General features: G+C 41.7%; 1 protein-coding gene across 17 annotated transcripts in view; it reads left to right on the forward strand.

Annotated features, from left to right (window-relative positions):
- KLF12 (KLF transcription factor 12) overlaps window positions 1-8,060 on the forward strand; it is a 246,985-nt gene extending 238,925 nt beyond the window's left edge. For 10 of the 17 annotated variants that reach the window (XM_074564086.1, XM_074564095.1, XM_074564209.1 and 7 more), the window contains one exon: window positions 7,096-8,060. In XM_074564086.1, the coding sequence (XP_074420187.1) occupies window positions 7,096-7,277 (182 nt within the window). In that variant the 3' untranslated portion in view covers window positions 7,278-8,060. The remainder of the gene's footprint in view (window positions 1-7,095) is intronic. The other 7 variants (XM_074564149.1, XM_074564141.1, XM_074564218.1 and 4 more) reach the window with 1 other exon arrangement.
- Window positions 8,061-20,818: the final 12,758 nt, after the last annotated feature.

Genomic DNA, 20,818 nt, shown 5'->3' on the forward strand with positions numbered 1-20,818 from the left:
TGTCAGCTATACCCGTGGCAATGTACATAACTAAACCTTGTTCCAGAGCATTAATTCATTTGTATCTCACATAGTACTAGGTATGTCCCATTGTGGGGCAAAGTCTCTGTGCAGAAGCCCAAAAAGAGAAAATGTGGAAGAGAAGTTTCTTAGATTCCACCATTTCATTTCTCTCTGGTGCGTGCGGTGGCAGAACAGGGCTGAGACCGATGTAATGAATTTGCCGTCTTAAATTACGGAGAATTTAATTTTGTAAGTCTGGTCACAAAGACTTTTTTGCTGGGATTTGTATTAAAGCAGCGGCAAAGTGAGGCAGATATTATTCCTAGAGGGACATGTGGGACAATAGCAGGAGAAGGAAGGAGATAAGGTTGCTGAACTAGCACTGGTTTTGCAGAGGGAGTAAGAAGAAGGGCCAGGATGACAAACAGGACGCAAGCTCAGCAGTGCAGTGAAATGAAAAGATAGTTGTGTATTGTGATGTGGGAAAAGGACTTACGCCTGAATTATCTGAAGTGGAGCTTGTAAATAATCGGTTCAAGAGCTCCCAAAAGTGTCTCTTGTTCTAGAGTGGAGGTTGTCACTGTACTTTTGAATTGAAGAAATTGTTTTGTTCTCAGGTTTTCACATGAAGAAACCACGTCCCTGTGCTTTGCCTAAGTCAGACTGAGAACAAGGAATAAAAAACCTGAATTTCAAGACGTGTTACAGGCAGCACAGTATGTTCCTGTTCTCCTTGTAGAAATTGTTTTCCCAGACTTGCTCAACTGCTACGAAACTTTAATTTCTTCCCAGAAAGATATTTCATTTGCATATTTTGACAATACTGAAACACAAAAGTCAAATTCACTATGTTCACCAAGGAGATATAGTGAATCGGTAACTTGGAAACAGAGATCCCAAATGACCTTTAGAAAGACATCTAAATAATTGAATAGGACTTTTGCATGAAAATGATTGAAAATATTTCAAACTTTTAAAGGGATGAAGCTGCGATCTAGCAGTTTCATGTCAGAAAGTAAGGTGTTCCTAGTACGTGAGTCATAGCGTTGCTGTTGACTTTCTCTGCAGTTTTGGGAAGGTTGCTGGTGCTCGCTGTGTTGGTTTTCCTACCTGCAGAATGCACACGATATTTGTTACACAGTGCTATTACAAAGACAGACTTTTATGAGGGATTACATTTTTAAAAAAGCTTTGTAAGGCACTTTGAAGTTGGAAAGTGCTTTATAAGTGCTCTGATGTTTTTTCATTAAAAAATTATACTAACAAAAATATCACACAAAACGTAAGAGTTGTCATTTTTCCCTTTCCCCTGTGTCTAAAAGCTAAGCTGCCCTCTTCCTCTGGGAGTGCCTGAGAATGCTCATTATCAGATAGTGTTTTTGCTGTAAAAAGATTGTTTTCTGCCTGAAATTGCTTATGTTTAGTAGAAATGCAAAATCTAATTAGGTGTCATTTGTGGTTTTCAATTTATGATTCCACTTCCAGAGTCCTATCAGTATGGGTGCAATGTGACTGTCCCATATGTTTCAGAATGATCCTGGTGTTTACGTGGGAGCTGAAACCAGCTGACATAAATACTACACCTTATATATATATTGCATAATATGCTGTAGCAGAAATCAAACCAGGAATCATCAGGAGATGTCTTCAACCCTACAAAGCTGCAGATCTGTTGACTTTGATTAGAAAATTTAACATCATCAAACATAGGCAGAGGCATGCTTGATGAATTATTTATTTTCTTTCCACTTGTTATGGGCTAAATCCTTAAGACCTCACTCCGTTTTTATGTGGGAAACACTCCTCCAAGAGTAGTGTCAGTAGAAACTGAGCGTATAAAGATGTGGCTGTAGACAGCAGGCCTGGGCAGGTGCCACCTATTAAACTGTGCAAATTTTTCTCAAATCCATTGTATTTTGCGAGTGGAATCAGGGATGGCATCTCCCCTATGCTCCCACCCTCCCAGTCCAGAAATACGATGTAAACCTCTAAACCAAGTTTCATTTCCAGGTGCTTTTCTAACTTTGTCCTTCTCAAAAGCAGAATTTCAGCATGTGGCTCTTTCACAGTGTGAGGAAAGCTTAAATACAGAAAAATCTGACTAGATGGCTAAGACCCTTGAAAACAGTCCCTTATGTTTATTTTCTAGTTGACTCTTACTTGGAATAAAAATGTTATCAGTGTTTCAAAATGCTGAGTACCATTGCAGGAAGGGGCTACAGAGAAGTGATGTAATAACTCAGAGTCATGGTGACAATTCCATGTGCAGAAAAATTGGATGGATGGAAATGTCTGAAGAGGACACAAATAAGAAGGGACATGGCACTCACCTGCAATACCAGAGAGAGAGGTGAGTTTATGCCAGAGAAAGAAAATGAGTTTAGAACTTTATCACTGGGATTTTTTCTGACGTGGTAGTAGGCGGTGTTACCTCATCATTACTTAATGACATGGTTGCCAAGAGCCTGCTAAACAGATGAATAAATGAAGCTTAAATAATACACAAGTACCTAGGGCATCTTCAATTGCAGTAAACAAAGTTCCTTGCCTTGGCAACTTCAGGCCAGTTCTGTTTCTTAGAGCTCCAGAGCAGTTTCTCTGCTGGCAGAACAACCCGTAACTATTTACATGGTGGTTTTGTGGTGCCTGTCTTTGAAGCATCTGGCATCAAATACCATGATACCAGCTAGTTGATGGGCAGAGGATAACTGCCGAGGAACGTACCGCATAGGAAGTTCTGCCCAGGGTAGAACAGATCCTGATCCCTTCATCTGTTATATGGCATGGTCTCCTCCTGGTACCCACATTGGGCTTTTTTTTTTAAGGAATACATGAATGTCATCAGGTTGTAAGGAATACATGAATGTCATAGGCTTAAGAGAGATTTATTTCCTTGGGTGAATGATCTTCTGGATGTTAGAGTACACAAATAAGGATATGGGAAGACAGATGGTGGGCTGTGAGGAGGGTGGAAAATTTTGGAAGGATTGGCTGAACAGTGGTCATTATTCAGCATTATTAATTCATTATTTACTTGAGTTTAGGGAGATTTAATGAGTAACCGTTGTAACTATGTTCTTAAGCGCTTAAGTGAGAGGAGTCATGGTAAGGTAGGAAAAATAATATGATAAAAGTAATTAAACTAATTTGGATCATGGCATCTGGACTACAAAAGGCAAAGTTTTGGCGGGCTCTTAGAAATAGATGTTTTGTTAATAGAAGATTAAAAAAATGACTAGTTCCATTTGGAGCACTGAGTCATACCTTTAAAACTTCATAATTAACTTCCCCAAACAATAGAAAATACTAATTTTCTACAGGGAACTGTCTGGAAGAACTTTTTCGTGCTCCAGGGTCCTACTTGAACTGTGTAAATGCCTGTTGTGGCATACTGTTCACTGTCCATGTATTGCAAGACAAAGCTGTGGAATAGCATCAGGATACAATTCCTCTGCGTTTTGGGATCTTTTTGTCAGGTTTTGGGACAAAACAATAGAGCTCTCAAAGACAGCTGTGAAAGTAGAGGGTCAGCTCCCGTAAAAATGTTCACAGCTTCAGGCATTTATTATTAAATGGGTAGCTTAATTTAAAGATTTAAAGAATCTAAAAGTTTACGGATGCAGAAGATCGAACTAACTAACAGGGTTTTATCATTTTCAAGTTTTCTTTTTCTCCTCATGTTAATTGCCGCAGGTTCTTAGTCTCTTTCTGCAGCTCTTTTCTACCATTTTCCAAAAACTGTCTACTGTTTTGTCTTCTTCGTTCCCATGTTTCAGTACCCCGGGCAAGACTCACACTGCCTGCATTTGCTCCTTAGAGCTGAATGAGAATTTGAGTGTCTGGGTGCGTGACAGTAACTCTGAACCCTTGCTCCCGTGGCTGACGAGCCATCGAAGGAGCCGAAACATGCCCACACTTTGAACCCAAGAGTTTCTTACCCACTTAAGCTCAAGTGCTCGCACAGAAGCAGAAGTGTCTGAGTCAAAACGGTTGAGTATTTGACTTCAGCTTCAACTCCACTGCAATCCAGTCTTGAAATGGAGATAGAATATAGAGATATATAAGCACTGGGGCTAGCTTCTTCCAGTTAACAAACTAGTTTTGTCCACCTCCTCACTCACCGTATTCTGGGTTGCTCTGCTGACGTCCAGCTTCTCTCTGTTGATTGTACTGGGAATTTCAGCTATGAGTGCTCATCGGCCCAGGCTGGTGTGTGATACCTGACACCAGCTTTCCATCCTCTACCAATTCCGCTCCTGCTCATCCTTTCTCCATCATTTGAACTCCTGGATCTTCTGTTTTTAACAAATTCAGTCATCAGTCTTCATATCTGGGATGTTGCCAAACAACAGGTTAAGAGTTAGTATTGTATTGCCTATGAAGAACATTTTTTTCTAGCACCTGTCCATCCACAGATAATGCGGGTGTTTAACAGAAAAGTAATATTGTTGCTCTTCCCCTAAAAATTAGGTTTGCCTAAAATGTTGATTAATCTTAATGAAAAATCGTATCTTTCACAGTTTTCTTTACAGCGTTTTTTTTAAGGTGCATGTGAGTGAATGTCTTCAGAGTAATGCTACTTTGCCTGTTTTTTTCCTTCTTACCCTATACGCATATATTTAATTGAAAATAATGAAAGGTCTTCTTAGGTTGAGCTTGTAAGGGTGATTTTCCTTCAGTGGTGTAAATAGCTTGAGAGGAATGTGGTTAGTCCTGTCTCTTTCACATAACTCTCTAGGGGCTGGCTAAGCAGGACTCATTGAGGAGGGAGGCTGGAAGCAACACCTGGAAACTCCAGCTGAGTGACCCACACTCATGTCCTCCCATCAGGTGACTTTCGTTTCTTACCCAAAGTGATACTGTTTTAAGGGACGGATGAACTGTTTCTGCTATTTCTCTTTCACCAGCCACTGCTTCCTGCATCAGGTTCTCACAAGAACCTTGGTCTTCTATCAAGGGAAAGAAGATCTGGGATTTTGTGTACCAAAGGAGTATTGCAGGAGAAGGATCTCATGGTAGGAGAGACTTAGAATTTCAGAAGCTTTTAAATAAGAATCCAAAGCTTAAGAAATATCCCCACACTTTGCTCTGGAAGTCTCTGTGATCAAAGAAACCAACCGGGGCAGTATCCATAGTCTAATCGAAAAGAGAGTTTGAAAGTACGTTGAGGATGGGCAGGGCAAGTGCTCCACTTGGAAACTATTGATGCAGTGTGATGAGGCCGGTGGGATAGACCTGCCAAGTTGGACGGGGGTACTACTATATTTGTACGGTGCTCCGCACCAACTGTTCGTGGCAAGGGTATGTACGTAAGACAGTTCGGTGGTGAATCTGAGCATGTTTTGTAGCTCTTTGTCATTGGCAAGAGCGTACAACCCACCATCTGCTGTGTAGGTCGTGCCCATCCAGCTTGTGGCAGCTGCCGGATTCCAGGCACCCAGTGCTGGGGCAATGAACGCTATTTGGTGCTTTGTGCTTGGCTGAGGACTGTAAAATTATCTAGGCTGAGTTGCTGCTGTTGCAGCTATGGGCTGCGGTCACCTCAGAGCCTGGATTGCTGGGTTCTCCTCACAGCAACTGTTTCCCACCCCCGTCTGACATCAAAACTGCAGCACAGCCCAGATGGTGCACAGAAGGTACCAACCCAAGGAGCTCAAATGTTGCTGACAGCCCTGCTGACATGCCTGTACAGCATCCAGTTTCCTTACAGAGTGCACCCGTGGCCGTTTCAGCTGGACTTTTCAGGGCTGTTTGAACTTTGTGATGATATTCTTACTCGGGAATTTTCTTTTGAAACCGAGGGCTCTCAGCAAAGCATTTATTGACTTTTGAAGACGCATGGAGGGATGTGCTGCTGACGACAAAGCGAGTGTTGCGTCACTGGTTCATGTAATCGAAATAGTTTCTTGCAAGCTGCTCGTGATTCATAGGAGATAATAAATAACTGAGGAATGATTGTGCCTGACGAAGGAAACAGTTGTTGCAGAGATGCTCTTTTGTTGTCCTGGTTGTGCTTAGCTGGTTTTGGAAGGGGAGGTAAAAAATCATTTTTGACACACCAAAGGAAGATACGTACGGACCTCACACGGTTTCCTTTCTTCAATTTTGGTGCGTGCTTGACTGTGGGATCAAGGTAACTGCCGAGAGCACTTAACATGTAGACATTGAGGGCTGGTGATAGAAATCACAAATAAGTATAACCTACATACATGACAAAAATGGAATTTTATAAGAGTTTGCTTTATGAAAGCACAAAATCCAGCTTTGCTGTATTAATCTTCTCCTCTGACATGATATGACACAGAACATGGGGTGCGCATTGTGCTTACCTTTAAATAAAAAGCAGAGGGTGGGATTTTCCAAAAATCTACACTTAGCCCAAGTCTGATCTCATTGAAGTAAATGGGTATTTATCAACAGTGTTGTCCAAGTCCCATGGCTGAGTATATTTAAAAATTGTACACCGTTCCTGGTAGCATCTTAAACGCAAAATTAATTTTACTGAAAGCAAGTGCAATAAATAAAGAGGACATTTGCAGATTGAATTTTTATGTTTAATTGGGAAATCGTAGTTCATTTTTGCCAGCTCGCTAAGAAGTGTCCTGCAGCGATGTACACAAATAATTAGAAACCTTCATAAACTTCATAAAAATAATTGGAGGTCTGTGGCAGCCTGTGATAAATTGCTGAAATAACGGGTAATCTGTCCATTTTGGGAGAAAGTGTAGCCTGACGAGATGAAGGTAGCAAACTTGTACGGTAATCATGAGAATAATTACACAGCCCTTTGTCCTGCTGTTAATCCCTGCATCACCCCTGCAAGGTAGGATCTATATTGTTGCCTTAATCCTGTTGATTTTCTTAGTCGTGTGAATGCCACAGGAATGATAAATCTCAAGGCCCTTTCCTTATATTCAGCAGATTCGGTACCTCGTAATTGTGTAATTTGGCCTAAAGCAACCCCTAGGCAGTGGGTGTTCATGGGAAGCGTGCAGAGGGGGTTGCGGGGATTAAGAGCAACAAGGGGAAAGTCACCACCTGTTTTTCCCCACACACACACACCCCCTCCCCTCTTTCTTTTGTCTCTCCCAGGAGAAAAACCCTACAAATGTACCTGGGAAGGCTGCACCTGGAAGTTTGCTCGCTCCGACGAACTGACGAGGCATTACCGCAAGCACACGGGAGTGAAGCCATTCAAGTGTGCAGACTGTGACCGCAGCTTTTCCCGCTCAGATCACTTGGCGCTCCACCGCCGCAGGCACATGCTGGTTTGAGAAACGCTACCCGTTCCAGCCGAGTTTAAGAGCTGGGTCTCTTAACAACCGTGAGTGAATTCAGCAGGGCTGAATCCCCTTCTACAGTGTTAACAGACAGGGCTTTCCCTGATGTCCGTAACAAAAAAATAATAACAGAAATTAAAAAAAAAAAAAAAAAAGCAGGAAAAGAAGTGCCACTCTTCTCCTCGCCATCTGAAGTTAACCCTGTCTGCCCCTCAGCATGGCTACCCCCTGAAAGTGTCATCACAATCACCTGGAAAATAGCAGCTGAAATGCTACAGGAATGGGCATTATTTTACATGCTGCGTCCTTTGACAACAAATGTTTATAGCTTGTATGTTTTCTCAGCTGTCGGACATTTTGTTCCTGAAAAATCACTGCTGATTGGAGGATTAGATACCACGAACCGATGATGATGATGATGAGAGCAAGACCGCTTTATTATCCCATCTTTTCCCCATGTTTTGAATACCAACTGGCCGGTGTCAGCATTACACCCGAGCTGTGCTACAGACGAGCTGCGTGTGAGTAGGAAAAGAAGATTCTGCTGGAGAGGTCCTGCTGTCGAAGCTGAAGGGTCGCTTGAGCAGACTTTTGCAATAACGATGGTGGCATTTTAATATTGTACCACAATTTGTCATTATGCCCTAGAGGACACCAGCCATTTAACCTTTTTCTTTTATCTTTTTTTTTTTTCCTTTCTTTTCTTTTGTTGTTGTTGTTGTTGAAGTCTGTAAAATAAACAAGGGGCAGCAGCATTTCTGCTGAAAGTACAATATTAAGTATCTGTATTTCACCATGGACTTATTTAGAACCGTTTTGGGATTTGTATAGAAAGAGCCCATCTAAAAACTACTACCCCATTCTCAAAGTGCAGTTTTCTTTCATGCACGCATCCTCTTCCCCACGACCAGTATTTGAACACAAGGAAATAGTCAGACCTTATACTCACTGGTACCAAGGTTAGTGCTGTAGCGATTCATGAAATGGAGCTGAATGTACCAACAAAACAAAACAGAGAAGAAACGGCTGCATCTCTTGCAGAGAAAAAGCAATAATGAGTAAAATGGCTCTTGAGACAATAATTTACTCCACACCAACAGAAGGGGGGGATATGCAGAAATTCTGATGTACCCGCTAGGTGCCACAATTCAGTACTTTCATTTCCGTCAACGTAACACTTGGGTCTGGAAAGCAAGAAAGATAAAGGAAAGAGCTGATTGTTGAGGAGTCAGGGGATGAACCGTACGTAGGAAGGAGAAATGGTTCTGCAGTGGTGCTCTGCAAGACATTAGCTTTCTCCCCGGGAGTTAGGGAATAACAAGATTTTGCCAGCTGTCTAGTATGATATAAATGGCCCTTTATATGGGTACCAGTGGCTGCTCTGCTGGGATTTTCAATCCAAGCCTTTTCAGATTAAATAAAAGGAAATTCCTGATCATTCCCATACAGCCCTATAATTGTGAACCAATTTGTATTAATTGAATCATGAAGGAAAGAGAGAAACTCTTAGTCATCAGTTGTTCATGCAAAGGGAGTAGTGTTTTTCTGTTTTCTTTCCTCACAAGGATCTGCCTATTCAGCTAAATTTGACAAAGAGCAGGCTTGGCAAGATTTTGTAACTGTTGAGATTTTTATGGCTTAGAGATGAAAGATGTATACATAAAGGTCTTCTGCAATGCATTTAATTATGAATATTTGGTTCCAGGAATTGCACAGATTAAACTTGTGGTGCCACTTGTTCATTTTTAAATGTTTGACCAGTCTGAATTAATTTCTGATTCCTGAAGTGACAGTAGTAACGTTAGGGGGATTCTGAAATCGAGGTAATCTTCAAGAAAAGAACACCACAGGGTACCCGTACAAATACTGGAAGCAATTGCAGTTAACTGAGGATTAATGTGACTGGGATAATACTGTATAACAGCACTCACAGGCCCCAGAATTTGATTGTCTTTAAATAAATTCTTAATATTCCATGGTACTGGATAGTTTATCAGCTGTCTGAAAGAAGAACTTCAATATTGTTGAAGCTCAGGCTCCCCTCTGCCGAGCGGTCAGCAGAGAAACCCCTGACAAGTTATTGGCAGCCATTGTGGGAAAAAATGCCTCTGTCAATTCCCATTGACTGTGCTGGTAATCAACTTGCGCAAAATTAGTCAACATTTTAGTATCTGTCTCCAAATCAGGAATGAAGCAGAGGCACTAAGTGTCCGTGCAAAGCGTGTGAAAAGGCTGCGACGGATCAGGGCTCCTGGATAGGCCACGAGGCATTGCGGGGCAGCAGAACTGGCTCTTTACCAGCAGTAACACTGCTGTTGGTTTAAAAAAGCTGGTTGTCAGTGTTGTACGTGAGATGGTTCATGGATTACGTCTGAGGTCTGTCTTTTATATACTTCAATATCGTCCCCTTAAATGGATCTGTCATTCTCAGCATTTAGGGAAAGAGTCAGGTCAGGTAGAAGTCAATTGATAAAATTGTTTTCCTGCCCAAGCACATTTTAATGACTAATTTCTTGAATAGCAGTAATTCAGTTGAAGAACTGATGGCATACAGAATTCCTTTCATAATCTGTGATTTTTTTCTCCCATAGGAAATTAAGTTTATTTGACCAGAAACTCTTACGGCCATTCTGTTAGCGTACAAGAGGAGCAGTGAAAGAGATTGTCACTGATGTTATTCACAAAGGCAGGGTGTAACTGGGAGAGACCAGTGTCCTCTTTAGGCTTCCCCTGTAGCCAATGAAGAGAGAAAAATTCCTCTGGGAGAAAACTGAGAGGCCTTAAATTTCGATATTCAGCTCTGAGCTGCCTCAAGGAGGAGCGTATGTATCACAGACCCTGGGAGGCTCATCTCCTGAGGCCGAGGTTGATCTATGTAAATCCCTTGTCTTTCAGCTGGTTGGCCGCTACTTTATGCATAGGAAACACTGCAACAGAAAGAGGGTCTGGTTTTATCCAAGAAACCCCGAAATGATACAGGGTTAAAGCAGCACTTGCACCAAGGGACACAGGCACAGAGCGTGTAAATGGTAACAGAATGAAGCCAAAAGGTAAAGGAGTGTACGCTAAATTTTCGTATTTCACAGGCAGGAAGTATATCATCAGCTTTTCCAGCACATGTATAGAGGCTTTTTGTGCTCCTGTTACCTCTAGACAACTTACACAACCAGCAGTAGTCCACCACTAGGTTTTAAGTATCCAGTCTGGTTTTTGGCAAGTTTCTTATTTGTACCAGCACCCTCGGGCTTTGACCCCAAATACTCTGTAGTGAGGTTGTTGTCTGGTTGGTTTTTCCCCTTCAGAAGTATTTTAAGGGAAATAACTCTGTGGGAGGAGGATGTTCGCATGCGGAGCTGATGTCCTCATTCTCAGGGTATCCTTCCATCAGTGGCTGCGGTTCAGACCCACCAAACTTCTGTGCTTGTGCAAAGACCAAGGGTGATTGCTCCAGGGTAGTTTCCTCAAAAATCCTGGTGCTCCAGGGTATTTTCCTCAAAAATCCTGGTATCCCACCACAGGTCCGTGACATTTCATAACCATGGTGAAAGCCTACATCATATGTAGCGTGCAGAAATACCAAATCTTGTCTTGACACAACACAGTAGGACCATCTTAATTGAGCAGTTGGTGAAGACAAATATAGAGTGTCCCTTTGTTTCGGAAAGACAGAGATTTATGCTTTTAAGTGTGAGTAAAAGATGGGTAATATCCATCGTGCCCATTACAGCTTACAAGGGAAACTATGCCACAAAGTGTCAGATTTCAGTTGTTTCCAGAAGGATCCAATGGATTTGTCAGGAAATCTCAGCAGCCAGCGTTACAGGAAAATGTAACGAGCAAGCAGCTTTGATACAAAACTTTTTAAATTTTAAATTGTCGTTATTTTTTGAGCCCCTGTTTTATTCAGCACTGTAAAATTGGCTCATTGCAACAGCAGTTTATACTTGGGGATGAAGATGCAGTATTCCTTATTCTCTATCATGCTTACACAATTAATTAAATAGATTTAGACTGACTTGTATATATGATTATTCGCTGGAGTAATGTATAACAAAATTAACAGTGTTAAAAAGGACATCAGTGATGTTGATGTTTGGGGTAAACTCACAGTGCAGAGCATGGACAAATAGCTGGACAACCTTTCTCCCCTTTAATAATGGGAATAACAGTGATGATAGGTCGTTTTCCATTAGCCACATTGAAAATGTATTCTAGTCGCCATTTATAAATTTATCTTCTGATAATAAATGCTGTTTAATGGAAAAAATCTCTTTCTTCTTTATTGAAGGTGGGTACCTCGAAATCGGAGTAAGTTTCACCAGTAATATCCCGCTTATTTTTGCTTTCAACTTCGATTTGGAAAAGGTCAGTGTGTGAAACTGCATCTTCCACAGCAGATGAGTCTAAAGATCGTTCAGTAAATCTGCCCTATTCCCGCACGCTCATCCATATGCCCGTGCATATAAACCCCAACACTTCCTCCACCCATGTGCAGGTAATAAACAAGTTTATCTAAAAAAAAAAAAAAATCACAAAAGGAAGACCTGGAAATAAACACTGTAAAAGAAAATACTACCTTCTTAAGAAGCCAGCTCGTATTATTGTACTGTGCCTTTGCCTGTGATTTGTAACTGGAGAAGCGCACAAAGAAATTTAAAGATTGTTATATTTTCACGGTTCCGTTCTAGAGTAACAGTTGCTGTGTAATGTATGCTTATGAAGACAAGCCCCTTGGTACCTTAAAAATGCTTAAATTCTGATCAATTTCCACAGTAAATCAGGTTTTAGTACACAAACGTAGCTATAAGGATACTGCATCTTTAGAAATCAAAATACCTTGAAAGTATTTTGCTATAGTTGTAACAGTTTGAATATTCTGTAATATATGTGATAGTGAAAAGTATTTTCAAACTCACAATTTCACGTGGGGTGTAAATAGGTTAAATGAAGAACATTTTTAAAAATCCTTTAGTTTTCATCAGGAGAAATGGTAAGATAATGCCTTGCAAAGCTTAAACACAAAACGTAAGAAGTAAATTATTCTGTTTTGTCAGAGCATGTTTTCTCTGCAAAATGGAGTGGCCACTTCTTCGCTGTTTCACAGATGGTGTGCAATATAGAGAAGTCATACTGAGTCCTTCAATGTCGAGTAAGTCAACACTCAGAATGTCTTTGACTGAATAAAGGAAAAAAACACTTAATCAAAATGAGAACCATATGAAAGGTTTTGGGGGTTTTGTGTTGTTGGTTGTTTTTTTTTTTTTTTCCCTTCTGGCATTTTACAGTGAACTGCAGATACAGTAACAGCAAACTCATTTGATTCTTTTGAAATGGATTCTTCTCCTTTGATTTGATTCTTTCTTCTTGTATTTCCCTGACTACAGTGCATCTTGAATAAAGGTGGCAGAGCTGAAATAGGCAGCTGATTCCAGGGGAGTTTAGTCTTCGAGGTGGAGTAGCATGTCAACAAAATCAATTGTAGCAGGACAGTTGTGACATTTAAAATGCACATACACTTCAGCAAGATAGCCTAAAATCTATTTTAAAAGTTGAAACAGAAACTGAAAGTGCCTGTTATTAGAACTGATGGGATGTTCCTATACTTTTACACAGCAATAACTTACGGGATTCTGTTAACGATAAGGTGAAAATGAAATTTTACTCGGAGAACAATAATGCAGCACAGAAACAAACACAAAGTGCCATTTGTATTTTCACACGTTGAGATATTGTGTTAGAGATTTTAGTTGTTTTCTCGGATAACATCTGTCATATACTTGTAAGAAGAAAATGAATCTTAGTTTACAAATGCCTCGTATCCATATCGATTCTCAGTAGGTGTGACTGGAGGTCATTGTCAAGCAGTGTTTTAGGGGGTTTCTTCCTGATTTATGTCTGATGTGCCCATCTATCCAGGGTATTCTCTAGTGAAATAATCCAAAAACCAGCAATAAGCCCAACAGAGCTTTTTTAGCTTATATGGTAGAACAGGGATTCTCTCGAAAAATCCTCTGCATCGAACTCTGGAAACACAGGAGTTCACCTTCTGTCTCCTTTCTATTTGTCATCGAATGCTCGTAATATTTAATAATCATCTTAGAACGGGTTGACTTCAGGAGTGGACAAAATATATCACTTTTCTTTCTTTTGGGGACAAATGAGTGAAAAATTGGGGACTGTCAGTCTAGAGACTATTTGAATAGCAAACAAGAAGTCGATATTCCTAAAATGGAGTGAGGAGATTTTTATATTGAACGGCCTAAACATTTGCATCAAAAGACTAATTGATCTTAAAAGAAAAAGGCCAGCTGTGATTCTTCCACTCTTTTTTTTTTTGTCCTTTTTTTTTTTTTTAATCTCGTAGGTTTCTGTAAAAAAAATAAAAAAATTAACTGCTGCTAATGGATTCTTAAAATAGCAGTGTAATGCCGTCCCTCATGCTTTTTCTGTTTCTAAAAATGAATTTATTGGAGATGAAAATGTAACTGGTTGTCCTAATACCTTTGCCAAGGAAGATGGCTTTCCATCCTCTAAATTTCTACCTGTCGTTTATCCAGGCAGTATTTTGTAGTTGAAAAATTCCAGATTTCGCCTAGACTTTTGCTGACGCCGGTGGGTTGCTGCTGGAGTGGGAGGATGGGTGTTCGTTTCTTATTCCCTGAGGCAGGATGGGGTGTGCACGAAGATGCTCATATACAGAAGAAAATGCAGGTGCAGAAAAAAAAAAAAAGCACATGGACTCGCATGTAAAAACTAGACGTTTATGACGCGCATGCACGTTGGTTAATCGTGTGACTGGATCACTAGTTTAGCAACAACTTATTTTTAAATGTTAGCCCATCAGAACGTGCGTGTACTTATTCTGTCATCCTGAGCTTAATCTCTGGGTATTAAGCGCATAAAAGAAGACAATTCATGCTGGGGATTTTAGGAGGGCACCAGGGGATGTATCATCAGAAGGACAAAGGAAATGCGAGTTTCTCACCTCGTACCTGAGCTGTGGTTGTAGGGGAAGGTTTGGTTCTTTGTTCCGAAGCAGCAACAAGGAGGAACCCTGAGAGACTTGCAGTGGTGGGAGGTTTGGCTGACGCCAGCCCTGCGTGTGTCAGTTCTGGCGTAGGAAAGGTCACCTTGTCTTCACCATCCCAAAATGAGCCATTTTCAATATGAAAAACAAATACAGAATTGGGTTTTTCCTCAATTTTATTGATTTGCCAGCATACCTCTATAGCAGCTTGTGCTTACTGACTTTAAATTATGAAATAATCTGAGTTGCCCTGCAGTAATTTTTAAATTATTCAGTACATAGTTGTTCAGTCCTCCAGACAAGCAAAACGGGGCATGTGAATTTTAGCTATTATGAAAATAAGAACAGAAAAGAACTTGTGAGGTCCTGTTGTCCGTATGTGTGACCAGCAACGTCTTCCCCAGTTCAGTCTCAAAAGTTTCAGTGAGCAAAGATGCTGCCAGTTATGAAAGAGGAAGTAAATGGTGGTTCACACATTGACTCGCTAAACCTTGCTCCATGCTGGGACCTCCGCACTTAAAAAACAATAGTTCAGTGTTTGGTAGGGGACCACAGGTGATGGCTTTGATGCATCGTCATAAGCATGAACCATGAAATACAGAAATAGGTTCAGATACTGCTTTTCGCCCCATCCTTGCCTTTCTAGGTGTAAAAGAGCTTCTTTGGAAAGACAGTTTGGTCCGTAATATTCACAGCTGAACTAATCTTTTTCACAATTCAGAGTTCATGTTTGTCATTTCTGGTTTTGAACTATTTCTCACTGCTACATTTGCATCTTATTTTTCATTAAAAAAACCCGTGCTTTATTTCTTTCTTTATCGTCCTATACATTGCTTCCTTGGTAGTGTGAGTTCTTCGCTGAACACCTACGCGGTATGCTCTCTTGACCTGCTGTCTGTCCCTAAAAAGTGATGTCCCCCATTTGCACTTGCAATAGAATATACACCGAGATAGTAATGAATTACTTAAGTTTCATGCACCATCAGCCTTAAGACCTTCAACCCACACACACAGACACATGCATTCATTCACTTCCAGTGAAAGAGAGATTTGGACACTGCTATCAACATGTGGGGTCAAAAATACCATTAAATAGGAAAGTTCTTTCAGCTGTGTTTAGGAAGAAACAGCAGTAATGAAAAATATCATTCTTGGCCAAGTCACTTATGGAAGAAGCAAATTCCCTCATGGCATTAATGGAACAAAATCCCGAGGATGGGGTTGCATTTGGCCCCAAATTGTTCCTTCTAATCAGGTCGTTATCGTTTTACGTACCAATGAGTGCTCATTTGATCCTCCTGTGTAAAAATACAAAAACATCCCTTAGTTTACAAAGTGATTAATTTGGAACTGAAGCTTCACAGCGATGGAATTAGTGTGTGTGACACCTCTATCTTTCCTAGGTAAGATGCAAAAGGGAGGGTCATTTTCGGTAACCCCATAGAGATAATAGTGTCAATAGAGGTCCTACACTTAAAAGGACTAAAAATACCAGAGCTGGCAAGAAAACATATTAGTTTCTTAAGTCTTTTCTTTTGCCTTCTTTTCAAAAGCTTTTAAATGCAAAAATTACTTTTCTTCAAAAATGAAAGTAATCGTCTGAAGATCTAATTTCCCAATTGTTTCCTCTGCATTTATATACTATGTAGTGTTTAGGCAACACCTATGTTATAAGTTTATTAATATTATGTAAGTGTTGTTCTTGTATTTATGTATAGTGTATGTATTGTAAATATACTCAGAGCTTTTTTTCCTCTTACTGTAAAATGGTGATTTTTTGCCCTATGATAATGTAAAGGGAGTCCCCGAATGAAATTCTGTCAGAGGATGATTATTCCAGTCTATTCTCAAAGATTTAAATGAACAAGTGTTATCGTTTTTAATGGTGTCTCAGACATATTTTGTTGGTGCATTGCTTTTCTGTATTCAACTTTCCTATGAATTGAGCTGTGAATTGAAATAGAGTTTAAACCTTTAAATGTATGCATTTGTATAATTATCTGAATGGAGGCATGAAGGTTAAATAAAGCATTTTGTATGGAACAAACCCCCTAATTATTACTGTGGATGACTCAAACCTTCTGGAATACCCAGTTATTAACTTTTTTAAATTAAACCTTTGTTAAAAAAAAATCTTTTCTATAAACATATAGTGATTTTTGTAATGGAATGTTTGCTTAAGAAATGGATTTGACTTGCTTTTCTGATTTTTTTTTTTTTTAAAGCCATCATATAGAGTAGACATTCTTTCTCCTTTCACAGTGTTTGTGCATCTGTGGCAAAGCTGGAACAAATAAAATAGCACTCAGCAGTATAAACAAAAATGTCCTGGGATGACATAAAAATATTTTGCACTACTATATAATCTGAGTTCCCCAAAGTACTTTAAAATGGAGTTGTACGTGTGTGTGTCTCTCTCGGCTTCTTTCCTTCTCCTTTCCCTCTGTGTAGGGAAGCTTGAGTTTCCCCTGCAGCCCAGAGGGGATGCCTTCACTCTGTGCCCGGGAAGTAAAGAAACAGCTACTGAAGGAGGGCAACGGCACGCTGGAAATGTCGTCTTCGTACTTAGCTGAAGAGGGTTGGTGTTTGTGACTGCTCCTAGGGATGGTTCAAGGCCCATGGGCTTCTCCCTCATATCTGACCATTCCTTTATGTTTGAGCCAGTCTAGGACAACTGTGGATATCAAGTCAGAGGCTTTGAGCTGCACTTTACTCGTGAAATTTCTCCATAAACGTGAATTTTGCCTTTCCCTTGCATTTCCATCCGCTTTGCTTTTAACCGATATGATCGTTTGTCTAATAAAAACCATAGTGTTACATGGTTACAGGCAGAGAAACAAGTAAACAAAGTGATTTGGAGACCTCTGAGCCTTATCAAGAGATGTGTCTGAACCAAAGCTGTGCGAGAACAGGTCTTGAATCTCTCAAACCGCTGATGAATTGAAAAATCAGATAGTCCTACTGGCCCTTCCAAAGCACTTTTGCTTTCCACACAATAAGTTGTTTGTTCTTCCTCAGTGTCCTGCGTGTGTTTAATATCATTTTTTTCTCCCAACAGTGCCATAAGTATAATACGCATCACTGCCTGTTTAGTCTGACTTCTCCAGCGAACGCCCACATCGTCCACTGGCCTGACCCGTGGCCTGTTCCTGAAAAGTTATTTCTTCCACTTGCACAAACAACAGCTCAATTGTCATCTAATCCCTCTCTTCCCCCCGTGTCCCCCCTGCCTTTTATTTTTCCTTTGTTATTGAATGGTCTGTTTGGAGTGAAAAGTCAGCGCACAGTGTTTTGTACACCCCACGGGGCACGCCTGGCTCTCTGCGAGCGTGACGAGGAGCAGCCGCTGGTAGCCACCTTCAAATTTGCACATTGAGTTGCTGGATCAGATAAGCACGGGTCCCCTCTCTACGTGCAGAAACAATCGCGTTGGCATCGCCCTTGATCCTGGGGAGACTGCCCGCCTCCTGGACGGAGATCTGGCAGTGCTAACTTTCACCCATGGCTTTACGATGCTATTCCTCCTCACTGGCCTGCAATAGGGAAGCACACCCGTGCGGGAGGTTTGGCTAAAAGACCTGCTGGCTGAACTCCGGCATGCTGCACTGTGACCCGGTGCTATGGGGTTTTGGTTGGGAGTTGAAAGGACAAGGCTAAGGGGGACCAAATTTTGGTGGTCGCTGAGTATTTGTTCTTTCCGAAGAGGAGCCAGCTCTATGGGGCAGACTGCTCCTGGATGTAATCGGTCTCTTCAGCAATGCCTGTGGTGCACGCTGTGGAAACGTGTCCCTTATCAGCACTCCCATCCTTGCAAATCAGGCAAAGTTGCACCCTTTTGATAAGCGAAGAACCAAAGGTAATTGACTGAAGCTGGAGTGACTCAGTAGTTGAACAAGAAATGACAGAATCACAGAATGGTTGAGGTTGGAAGGGACCTCTGGAGATCATAGAACCATAGAATGTGTTGCGTTGGAAGGGACCTTTAAAGGCCATCTAGTCCTACCCCCCTGCAGTAAGCAGGGACATCTTCAACTAGATCAGGTTGCTCAGAGCCTCATCAAGCCTGGCCTTGAATGTCTCCAGGGATGGGGCCTCCACCACCCCTCTGGGCAACCTGTTCCAGTGTCTCACCACCCTCATTGTAAAGAACTTCTTCCTAATGTCTGATCTAAACCTGCCCTGCTCTGGTTTAAAACCATTACCCCTCGTCCTATCGCTACATGCCCCTGCAAACAGCCCATCCCCATCTCTCCTGTAGGCCCCCTTTAGGTACTGGAAGGCTGCTGTAAGGTCTCCCCAGAGCCTTCTCTTCTCCAGGCTGAACAACCCCAACTCTCTCAGCCTGTCCTCATAGGACCCTATGGGGTCCCAGAGATCATCTGGTCCAAGCCCCCTCCTCAAGCAGGGACACTTAGGGGCAGTTGCCAGGACCATGTCCAGAGGGCTTCTGAACACCTCCAAGGAGGGAGACCGCACAGCCTCTCTGGGCAACCTGTGCCAGGGCTTGGTCACCCTCACAGTAAAGAGTGTTTCCTGACGTTCAGAATAGCACCTAACTGTTTCAGGTCCCTCCTCTCTCATTTCAGCCATTAGGCAGAATGATCTCCCTCCTTAAGGTTTCGACCCAGTCCGTAACTGGCCACATTTTTTTTACCCATGAGTATTTTCCCTGAAGGGCCCTGAATAGCAGCAGTAGCCACGGCCCTTCCTGTTGAAGCATACTAACGAAGGCATTTACTGCCTCACGTATTTGTCTTAGCAAAAATATATAGCCCATAATAACTAGGACTGCCACTTACAGAGGAATGAATAACCAGATTTAGCCAGTAAGCTCAAACATGTCAATATATTTTATCCTTCTTTTTTTTTTTTTTTTGTTTGTATTTTTGCACAACCTCGCTCACAGGTGTACCGTGCCCTTTCCTGGTTATCTTTCTCATTCGCTGGGGATATTGATCTATAAAATCTCCTTGTAAAATATTTCAAATAATTTTTTTTTTCTGGGGTGACTTCTCTACGCCTGTATTTTTGGGCCTGTACGGAATATTAACAGATAGAAACTGACAATAAAATCCAGAAACGACTACAAAAGCAAACAGCGAAACCAAGACACTTGCAAAGCTCTATAAATCTGTGCTGAGCTCGGGTTGCTGTTTAATCTTTATATACAGGTACGTCTCAAGGTTATCTGCTCCTGAGGGGTTCACTGGAGGCTTTTGTGATTTGTCATCTGCTCAGCTTCTTATCAGTCAAAGGTATTTCCCCTTGTAACATTTATTATGGGCTCCCCTCCGTGTTTCTTACTAACGCGATGCCGTGAAGAGGCTCTGGTATGCAGCCTGTAAGGAGTTATTAAATTTCCCTCTCCTGTGTTCAACGGGATCGTAAAAATGTGACACACGTGGGGTAGGGTGCGCAGCACCACTGATGGCTGAACCCCGTCGCTGGGTACGGAATGAAAACAAGGAAGCCTGCAGCTCTGGGAAGGAGTTTTCTGTCTCCGTCCAGCAGTCTCTGGCTGGAAAAGAAGTACAGTTAAATACACTCACACTGAAACTTAACACATATATAAAGAAACTACTGCAAATAGCATAAATAAAATAGCCACTGTAGCACCTTCGCTAACACGCCAGGTCTCGTTTTCAGGTGGAAAAATCCCAACCCTTTCCACCAGCGCGAGCGCGGCCATCCCACCGTGTGCTTTTGTTTCAGCAGAGGTGAGTCTGGCCCGGGCTGATGCAACCGATGCATCGCCATGTCCGAGGAACCGGCAGACTTGGGAGAGGAGCAGGCCGAAATTGCTTCATTGCCAGGATGGCGCGGAGCCCATCTGCGTGTGGCGGAGGTCGGGACAGCAGGGGATTTCCTGGGAAACAGCTTCTTCTCCTGCCTCCGCAGCCTGGTGGAAACGTGTCGGAGCCACTGAAAGAGAGGGCTTGTCTGCTGCGGGTGGTGGGATGCAACTGTTCCCCAGCTATTGCTTTATCCAGCAGAAAAAGCCACTCTAATTCCTCATTTATTCTTAAATACTGGCTATGTCTACATTGATGTCAGATGCCTGACTGGTAGCATGTATAGGCATGCAAGTATATATACATTTACATATATATATATATGCTTCGTACAGATATGTACAGATATTTTTTGTATATGTATACACGCACACACGTGCATGCACTGTATGTATATATGCATGTATGTACTGATCAGCTCCTTCTAAAGGTAGCTGGGGTGCCTGCGGGCACCAGGAGCATTACTGGGAATATCTCAGGAGACAGGTATCCACGTCTCCTGGATATGCAAAACTATGCAACTATGCAAAAGCTGCATAGCAGTTTTCATAGAATCATAGAACAGTTTGGGTCGGAAAGGGAGCTTTAAAGGTCATCTACTCCAACCTCCCCTGCAATGAGCAGGGACATCTTCCACTAGATCAGGTTGCTCAGAGCCCCATCCGACCTGACCTGGAATGTTTCCAGGGATGGGAAACCATCTACCCATCTACCCT

Source organism: Larus michahellis, chromosome 1 (genome assembly GCF_964199755.1).
Source record: "Larus michahellis chromosome 1, bLarMic1.1, whole genome shotgun sequence".
In the NCBI taxonomy this organism is placed as follows: Eukaryota; Metazoa; Chordata; class Aves; order Charadriiformes; family Laridae; genus Larus; species Larus michahellis.